The sequence below is a fragment of the Cyprinus carpio genome, chromosome A4 (genome assembly GCF_018340385.1).
Source record: "Cyprinus carpio isolate SPL01 chromosome A4, ASM1834038v1, whole genome shotgun sequence".
NCBI classification, from domain to species: domain Eukaryota; kingdom Metazoa; phylum Chordata; class Actinopteri; order Cypriniformes; family Cyprinidae; genus Cyprinus; species Cyprinus carpio.
This window is the reverse complement of record NC_056575.1, coordinates 22,666,083-22,676,260: the sequence shown is the minus strand read 5'-3', so window position 1 is coordinate 22,676,260 and position 10,178 is coordinate 22,666,083. Positions and strand designations below refer to the sequence as shown.

Here is a 10,178-nt window from a genome sequence, read left to right as displayed (position 1 = left end):
TTATTCCGTAAAGTGTTAACAGATGGTGGTGAGTGAGTTACAATAATTAGTGAAAAAGTTGTATAGAAAAAATTTTGGCGTAGGGCCCATACTCTGTCCAAATCTTGGGGATGCAGATTTGGCTGTTCCGGCCTGAAGAGCCTACCCCCAAAAAGAAGTGTGAATTGATACCCATCAGGCTTTTCTTTATTGGATATCATAAAATGGAGTCAAAAGGTTAGCATTACATTTTATGAAAAGGCTTAATATTTATAAACAAATGACTGTATACGCTATGTTATAACAGGATGCATTATGCCATTTTAACACAAAGGCAGCATAGTTCATGTAATGATAAAAGCCTTGATAGGCCAATGTTGTGAAGGGCCAGGATAGGCTAAGTTAAACAAAAATACTCAGACTTACCTGATGGTTGCACTAGGCCATATTGTGCAAAGGCATCTAAAGGCTGTGTAATGTCAAGCCTTGAAAGGCCATGTAAAGTGAAGGTCCCAACAGGCTGATGAGAGGCCATATCAGGCCAATTAACATGTTAGATCGATTAACGCAGATAGACCATGTAGGTCAAGTTACATAGAAACCACAGTAGGCCGGGTTACAAACACAAAGAGCATAAATACAGGTAATGAAGTGAATATAAATAATCTTGGGCTTGACTCCCACAAACGCTTGAAAGGCTCTACAGACAAAACTCCAATCCAACCATTGGAATCCAACGAGTGAACCCCCATAAGAAAATAAACCAGATCCAATAACATGTAATTAAATAAATACTAAGAAAGCATGGAACGCAGAATAAAGATTGATAAATAAACCTTGTGGAACAATACCCTTGCAGATGGCTAAGAACACTTATTTTACAGCGACGCCTGTTGAACCGTAAGATATGGCGTTTTGTGAATAAAATTATGAAAACACAATAGGCTAGGTTACATAAACGATAATATTCAGTTTTACCAGATGGCCCCAATAGGCCGTGCTATGCGAAGGCCTCGATAGGCCATGCAGCGCGAAGTGACATAAGCTAATTATGTAAATAAACAACGAAAAACCACGATAGGCCAATTAAGAAAAGGGCCACTAAAGCCATGTGATAGGCCATGCTGTGCGACAGGCTACAATAGGCCATGCTGTGCGAAAGGCTGTGTAAGGCCTGCTATGCAAAAGGCTGCGAAAGGTGATGGTAAACAAAAGGCTGTGATAGGCCACGCTATGTGAAAGACTGTGATAGGTTATAGTATACGAAAGCCCGCAATAGGTCATGCTATATATAAAAGGCTGTTGATAGGCCATGCATGCATAAGGCTGAGATGATCTGGGCTATGCAAATGGCCACGATAATGGCCATGCTACGAAACGCTGCGAAAAGCCAATAATGAGAATAAACAATAAAAGCCATGATATGCCAGTAACTTGAAGGGCCACTAATGCCAGATTACCTAAAACAATAATCAGTCTTACATAATGGCCTCGCTAGGCCGTGCTACACGAAGGGTCACGATATAACAGTTTTGTGAATAAATGATGAAAAGCTATGAAAGGCCGATTATGTGAGGAGCCACGATATGCTATAATATTCAGTTTGACCTGATGGCCACGATAGGCCATGCCATGCAAAGCAAAGGACATGATAAGCCAATTACGTGAATAAAGCGATGAAAGACTATGATTGGTCAGTTATGAGAAGGGAAGAATTTGTGAAGTCTGAAGCCAAAGATTTAGTAGAAAAACAAATGAAACCACCACAAGTTAGGCTATGTGATATGAAGGCCACAATAAGCCAAGTAAGACCAAAAACAAAAGATTTGAGGAAACAGAATGAAACCACCATCAGAAGACACAAAGATAAACATGCCTAGTGATTATAGCTTAGATGCCTACTGACCATTAAGCCAGATCTTACCTAGATCTCAAGTGGGAGAATGAACATGTGTGCATCACCTTGACAGAGACTGCATTAGTAGTAGCACCAGTCCAAAAGAATAACCTGCGTAAATTTAAGGTGAGAGAGCCACGGTTCTCTGCATCTACAGTCATGGGATTCTAAAAGACTGCATTGTGATGAAATGGCCAAGGTTAGTAAAGTGATATAATGTAGAAGTTAAGTTTCAGAAAGGATCGGAAAAGCATAAAAACCTTTCTCAACCTGAAAAAAAGAAATTTTAAGGATATTTATGTTAACTTCAACATTTAATGTAAATTTAATGTTAAGACCAAAGTGAAAAAAATTGTCTATTTTCATTCATAGAGGACATTTGTGCAGAAATGGACAGCAACTGTCAGCGAGGACCACTTTGCAGAAATGGGTTACACAATAAGACTCAAAGTTATAAAACTTAGGCCTACCCCATTTCAGGACGAGGTATCCAGAGATTGTTGTAGTAGAATAAACGCAAATAAAACAACATAACTGAAGGAACACAAAGATAAAACATGAGATTAAGACCACAGACAGCTTAATGGTGTGCTAGGCATAGGGTATTTTCACAAAAAGGTACAAGTATCAGTCTTTATCAGAGTAAAATATTACAGAGGCCTATAATAATAATAATAATAATAAATGCTCATGATGTCACATAACAAAATGGTTGTTTCAAACACTGTATGTTATTGAGTCAATCTGAGTAAAACATGTAATTAAATAATCTCTTTTGCTGGAAAACAGGTATTTAAATACTTCTCATTAAAGTAAAATATACTGAAAATGTATTATGGTAGTGTTTCTATTAAATGCACATTAAAGGTAGCATATGATCTTGAGATGGTAGATATTGATGATTTATGCGTTTATGTGTCAAATGAGAATAGAGCATTATACGATTTGTTTTCTTGTTGTGGTGTGATGTGGTGGGGATGGTGTAGTGGACTAGTAGCTGTATTTCTGATAGCTGGCCTGGAGTCTTAATGAAAGTTTATGTGAGTGTTCAGGCGAAAATATAGTTAGATGATGACTCGGAATGACAGCGGATATAATCTCAAAAGCTCCGCCAATTTTTCACATCCTCCGCCATGAAATCACAAACACCTCTATATCAACCCCAAACATTCACCGCAACACCAATTCATTGCACGATACCAACGGAATGGTCTACATGTCGGAAGGAATGTCAAACTCGCAATCGTGCGCAGAAAACACACTTCAGACTATCAGTAATGGAACTACCATGTTTAAGTCCCAGAAAGGTAGTAAGGACATTGTTAAAATAGTCCATGTGACATCAGCGGTTCAACCTTATTTTTATGAAGCTACGAGAATATTTTTTTCAAGAGAATGCATCGTGGTACTCTCATAAATGCATATCAAATATTGACATGGAAGACAAGAAATTGTTGAATAAAGTGTTTTTTTTTTTTTTTTTTTTTTTTTTTGCACACAAAAAGCATTTGGTCTCTTGTTTCTTCTGGTAGGAAGAAGCTGTGTAAGCTGTGGTTCATATCTTACACAGCCATATGTGTCTGTTGGTCCTGTAGGAAAAAAATGATTGTTGATGATCTCTCCAAACCCCAAACTTCTTAATTGCAGACCTGGTAACAGTTTACAGTTTATGTTAATGAAGTTGAGATACCCCATAGGCCATTATCACGCTGATACGTAGTACTTCCGCATTCAGTGATCTTTGTGCACTGCCACTTCCGGTGAATCACTCATCACTCTGGCAAATCCACAATGGAAGACCCTAAGTTTAGTTATACTGCATCCCTGGTAAATTTACCCAAAATAACTTTTTCTGATGTACATCGACTAACTGAACAACATTCCATCACAGCCCGCTCCAAAGTGGCAAAGGATACAGTTTCTTTTTCAAGAACTTCATCTACGATTACAAAGGTGAGTGGCTACTAGCTAGCTAATGCTAGCTAACATAACATTACATTAGTAACGTTAGGTCAGCTTATCCTAACATTAGTTTGGCGTCAGCTCAGATGTTCATATGGTTATAAGGTGTTTAACCTACGTCAAACACAACTAAAGTAAGATTATTCACATTTAAATGAGGCTGAGTCAAAACTACAGAGTCCAGGAAGTCATCACAATCCGTTCCCCCGTGGACACGGTTTATGAATTTGTGGGTAGCTGTTACAGATTGCAAAAACTGAAGGCACGGTTTACAAAATCTGAGAGCGCGGATTATAAACTCGTGGGTACGGTTTATTAATCCGTGGACACTATCATTTGTTAAACCGAGGGAATAGTGAGAATTTGTGAGTACGGTTTATAAACTGAGCGGACGGATTGCAAAACCATCGCCACGGATTGTTTTTTCTCCGACAGGTGACTTCCCGGGCTCCGTACTATTCATCCATTTCATTTGTATTCTGATAGGAAGAAAGAACAATCCACAGTATATGCATTAATTATAGTTTTGTCTACCAGTGTCCAACATCATTGGCAGGGCGGTGGTTGTCAGGTCTAGGTGTTACAGGTCGATGAGGAAGCGAGAACAGCCCCATTATTTGAAGGTTTTTTTTAGGAAGCTAAGGCATAATGGCAAGAAGTTTAACCCCTTCCACTGTTGCCTGTTTACATTAAGTCAGTCAACAGCCATGTGCAATAAATTGCTATACCTTTGTGACATACGTACGGAATGCAAATATCAATATCATGATAATGTGACTTTGCACTTAAATTTTTTAATATCCTGTTTGTTGAATCAACATGTTAATGGTGTAAGGGGTTAACTACTCTACTGCGGTTGCAGATTTCATAGGATTTTTGGTTAATTGAAATGCTCTTCCTTAAATTTCTATATCATTTGCAACAAGATTTTCATTTTAGTTTAACTTCAACTAAAATTATTAGTGTTGTGTCTTTAATGTAGATTGTTTTTCAAGCTGATGCAGCCGAACTTCAAGAAACCTCATGCAGCTGTACAGCAGGCAAGGTTCTGTGCAACCATCTAGTGGCCTTGTTGTTCCAGAGTGCCCATTACAGCATGTTGCAGGTGAGGGCTGTGGTCTGGGATGATGTTTACATGGGCAGGTTGATTGGAGTGACACTGGTTCTAGAGGTCTACCTTTGATTGTTAACAAGCACATCCCGGTTTGCTGTTCTATCTCTTGTTCTGCAGTTGAGAGCTGTACCACCACCTGTGGCCTGCACAAGCTCTCTGCAAACATGGTATCGACCAAGGACAAAGGTAAGATTGTAGCTGCGCATTGCTGCACCGCATTGAATAGACTTCCAGTCTATTTTTCAGCTGTGGCATGAGCTGCCCCGCGTGCCACCCTTCGCTCCGTTACACCTGGGACACACTTTTTGTGGAGCGAAGCGTGGTGCGCGCGGCGGCTGAAAAATAGACTGGAAGTCTAAAGCGGTGCAGCGCGAGGGGCTGTGCAGCTGTACGTCTGGCTACATTAACATGGGGGTGAATTGGAAGCGTTGCCACTCCGCGTGGCTACCGCGAGCAGTGTGTTTACACCATTACAAGCAAGATACTATTACAATTATGGCTACTTGTTAATATCATTCCCAGGGGATCCATGCAGAGCCGGTTCAGGACTTGGTTGTTAGGAGACCAAAGCCATCTGCCAGGAGTGTATGCAAATCAACACTCTATCAAGCATACACAGGTAATGTTACTACCGTAACTAATATCATACTGTTGGCTGCCGTATAATACATAATTGTATTTTGCCACTTTTATACACATAGATTATGTAGCAAATATAACACTGCAGTGAGCAATTCTCCAGAATTCTCCAGAAAAACCAAAACAAGCTTAGGGCTGTGTACCGATCAAATTGCCTCGATACTATCGAGTATCGAAAAATTACTTGTTTTTCGGTACCAGATTTCGATACCTAAGTGAAGAGATACCTTGTTGATCACTCTGACAGTGTTTATTTTGCAATAATGACCTACTGAATGTACAATGTCGTTCAAAAATGTGTTGGTTGTCAGAATTTTTTTTCAGTAAGGATGCATTAAACTGATCAAAAAATGACCTCAAGTCAAGTCAAGTCATCTTCATTTATATAGCGCTTTTAACAATGTAGATTGTTTCAAAGCAGCTTTACAGAGAGAAACGTATAATTTAAGGTAACAGAGATTGTTTTGGCTTTATAGCGGTTCTTTAAAGTTTTTTTTTGAGCTAAAGTTAGTTTTGATTGATTCGCTTCCGTCGCAACGATCATTTGTTATTAAATTAGGGGCCGCTAAGACGACACCATTTTCTCTACACAGACTTTAAACGCAAACCTGTGATAAACGCTGATGGCGTTCACATGCGCATCAAGAATTAATTCTATAGTTATGTGCTTTAAATATATGTGCGCAGGTTTGTAATTCCCTACAGACCAAGCCTAAACAAAGTACAAGCTGCAAGAGATATGTAGATAATTTAACTCTTACTGTTTTTAATTTTACGTTTCAGGATCCCTCCCTGACCCGCAAGTCTTGTCTCTTGGGGAAGGACTGAAAAACCTCAGGCCGCAACCACTAATATTCTCAGTGCTGCATGGCTTGTCTCAACTCTCCATGGTCGACTCCAGGTTCGGACCTGTGCCGCGAGGTTCACACCTGTCCTACCAGTGTCCTCCTGTGGGCAAATGTGGAAATTATGTCCAACACCCAGATACACCAACATTCCCTAAACTGCCTTTAGAGGGGTCAACATTTCCCACTACTTTTCCAAACTTTGACCCAAACTCCCAAAAGTTTCTCCATTTGGACAGCTTAACTGTGACGCATGAGATGGCAGCTGAGAGAGAGGAGCAGACACGTGAGCAGTCTGAGTGCCCATTATGGCAAGCCTTACGCAAGCCTAGAGTGACAGCTAGTAGGTTCTATGAGGTTAGCCATGTGAAAGGGCCGTCTTCTGGTCAGACCCTGGCAGGGCGGATACTTAAGGGAGTAGGCCAAACTCCCGCCATGAAGAGGGGCCTTGAAAGCGAGCCACAGGTGCTGGAACAATATTCAAAACATTTCAATGTAAATGTCTTACGCTGTGCTCCTCACCTCTGGGCTAGCCCTGATGCAACGGTATATGACCCTAGTGCAGTTCCCTGTTTTGGGCTTCCTGAAGTTAAATGTTCAGACATCTCTAGCATTTCTGAGGCAGGACATGTAAAAATGGTGAATGGTCAGGCAAAACTGAAGCAGAATCATAAATACCAGTGGCAGGTTCAAGGTCAATTGGCAGTAACTGGATTGAGTTGGTGCGATTTTATAACAGACACTGAGGGAGACTTCACCGTTGAAAGAGTCTGGAGGGATGATGAAATGATAAAAGAGATGAAAAAGAAGGTGGACCTGTACTTCTTTGGTACATATATGAATGTGTATCTTCAACAGAAAGTGAAATGAACTGAATGAATAAAGGATTTTATTAATTCCCTTTTTCTCAGTACATTATTTACAACATTATTACATATTTACATTATTTTGAATACTTTCTGGACGGACTGACCTGTAGAATTGTTTATAGATTAATGATTTCTCATTCAATTATATACATCTCATTCAATATATACAATGTTTTCAGTATACAGTTAAATGCATGTGATCGGGTGAAACACTATTCAACAGGGATGTAGCCTTTTAAATCAAGTGGTCCCTGGAAGTTGGTCATCACACAGCAGACGGTCCACAGCTGGTTGACTGTCCCAGACAAGGTTAGAGGAACAGTGTGTTGCCAGATGCGGTATTCCTTGACTCTGCGTATTGCCCTTTCCACGAGGATTCGAAGTCGGGCGATTGCTTGTGTTTTTAGAGCATCCTCTTTGGTGAACTGCGCTGTGGTTAGAGATGAAATAAGTTAATTTCTATTATTTCAGTGAGTGCCTCAGCACTTTATAAACATGTGTCTGCACAGAAGTCACAAAAAAACATATCTTGAAGTGAATCTTGTGTAAAAAAGGATGTCCTTGTCTGAGACACAAAATCGGTGAAAAAGCACTTGATGACTCACTTTCAACTGTGACAGCTCTGTTGTCAGCTCCTTGATTTCGTCTTCCAATTGCTGTATGCGTGCAACAGCAGCATCCAGTGCACCTGTATGAGATGAGAGAAAAAAATTATTTATTTTGTCTTTGACTTGCATATTGGAAGTAGTTTGGACCTCTAAAGCAACATGAAATAGCTTTTTATAGCTCAATATTCACCTTTACGTTTAACCCTTCTGTGGTGTTCATATTGTTGTTATTCAGCCAGTGTTCGTGGGTCTGGTGGACCCGCTTCATGTTTGGGTTTTTAATTCAACAAAAATTTTATGTTAAAATACTCAACAGATGTTTACTTCATCCCAATTACAAGCAATATAGACTGCATAGATGGTTAATATTTTCTCTTTACCTTTGTTAGATCACATTTAAGAATTACAACTCTGTGCGGGAACGGCAGGGGTAGAAACACAAAACTCACTCTTGCACTCACACTTACACACTCATTCGCGTGCGCACACGCACGCACGCACACACACACACACTCACTTGGATATGTGGTTTACGGGGACTTTCCATAGGCGTTATGATTTTTCTAATGTACAAACTGTATAATCTACCCCCCTACACTAACCCTACCCCTAAACCTACCAATCACAGAAAACTTTTTGGCCTTTTTTGAATTTCAAAAAACACCATTTAGTATGTTTTTTTAAGCCGTTTGGTTTATGAGGACACAGATGTCTTCATAAACCACATTTCAGAACACAAGCAAAGTGGCAAACAATGACATACCTGGTTAAGGAGCAGAACCGTAATCATGTTCAGTCATCACCACCGAAGCTGCGACCTCCTCTATCGCCTCTTCCTCACATGGCAGGGACTGCTCCAGAGGAAGGGCTGGGCAAACGTCATGGCGTAAGCGAGTTGATGCTCTTTTATAAGCGGACTCCCTTCTTGGCAGTCCCCAGTTGTTCCACTGGAAACGGGAGGGCACAGACAGGATTTTCAGACACTTGATGCGACCCTGGTTGGTAAAGTTAGCTATGTCAGCTAATGCTAGCCTGCTAACGTTAGTGTAGTCTGATTCACTAAAGTGCTGGCTACAAACAAACGTGCTACCTTGTTTTATTTTAAAGTTTGGCCCTTCATCCCGGCAAACCGCTTTAATCCTTCTTCCTTAGACTCAATTCAGTCGGGAATCCATGAAAACTTAAGTAGGGTTGGCGTTGTTTGTTAGATTTACAAAGTGGAACAGAGCAGTGACATTTAGCCTTTGTTTCAGCCATTGTATAACTGCGCCGGAAGTGGATATGCACAGAGTTGACAAACCCCGCCCATGAAACCGGGAAGCGTGATAATCCCCTATTGTCTGGGATGGTTCTTGGGGGTCCCTCACCTATTCCCATTCTACAATTGATGACCATTTCCTCAGGATGTGATCACCCCAAATGGTGCAGCAACAACAGAAAGTGCTTTTGTTCTTTTCTATGATAAACCATTTTGGGGAATGAGCTTGTTCTAACATCTGCCTTTAGGGGAATCTAAATAACAGTATTACAAATAACAAAAAAGGCTATTTTTTAGCATTATGATGAGTTATTCAAAGATATTTAACCTTGCCACTGTGTTTTTTTCTATGCACATAATCTCATACTATGATGAACGCAAACCCATGATATTCGTTCTGCATCCAACCCCCAGATCCAGTTCACCAACACCAACTAATATAAACCTGCAAAGATAAAGTTGTTCAACGAAATACCTCTGCTTTGCTCTATTGACCAGTCACTCACCTGCCATCCATCTGTATCTGTGTCATCTTGCCTTGCCTGCCCTCGTCCACCACATTCTGATCTTAATGGTTAACGATCGACTAATGAGCTTCGTTTGATGGTCAGGAAAACAAAAATAAACTAAATAATAAAATAACTAATAAATAAATAAAAAATGCTGTCATTCTACAATTCTCCACCATATGTACTACACTGTGCGCAAGTTCAGGTAACTCAAAACATTGTGTACATGAGCTGAGACCAGATGTGAGATTTGATTGTAGCCACTGCTCACGTCCATATTGATCAATTCCAAGTTTTGCATTGAAATGACTGTACGCCCAATTTTCTGTCATACGTTCATTTTATAAATGATGCCCAGTGTGCATTGCACATATTAAATTTCATGTAAATCATCCATGCTAACACACATTTTTAAAAATTAGACACTTCACCCTCTATAGATTTATTTTTCATATACAGAGTTTCAAAGTTTCTCACTCAAGTTCATACGACCGAGAT

At 40.0% G+C, this 10,178-nt stretch overlaps 1 protein-coding gene across 2 annotated transcripts; it reads left to right on the top strand.

Annotated features, from left to right (window-relative positions):
• The first annotated feature begins 4,810 nt into the window (after positions 1-4,810).
• Positions 4,811-7,510, top strand: LOC122139241. 2 transcript variants are annotated; one of them, XR_006156124.1, is made up of 3 exons: positions 4,811-4,943; positions 5,070-5,571; positions 6,375-7,510. XR_006156124.1 is itself a non-coding variant. In XM_042735791.1 (2 exons), exon 2 carries the CDS (start codon positions 6,479-6,481, stop codon positions 7,304-7,306), a length of 828 nt encoding a protein of 275 aa, XP_042591725.1. In that variant the 5' UTR covers positions 4,973-5,571; positions 6,375-6,478; the 3' UTR covers positions 7,307-7,510. The 2 variants fall into 2 exon arrangements, 1 of the variants encoding a protein (XP_042591725.1); XM_042735791.1 differs by lacking the exon at positions 4,811-4,943 and having other exon boundaries at positions 4,973-5,571.
• Positions 7,511-10,178: the final 2,668 nt, after the last annotated feature.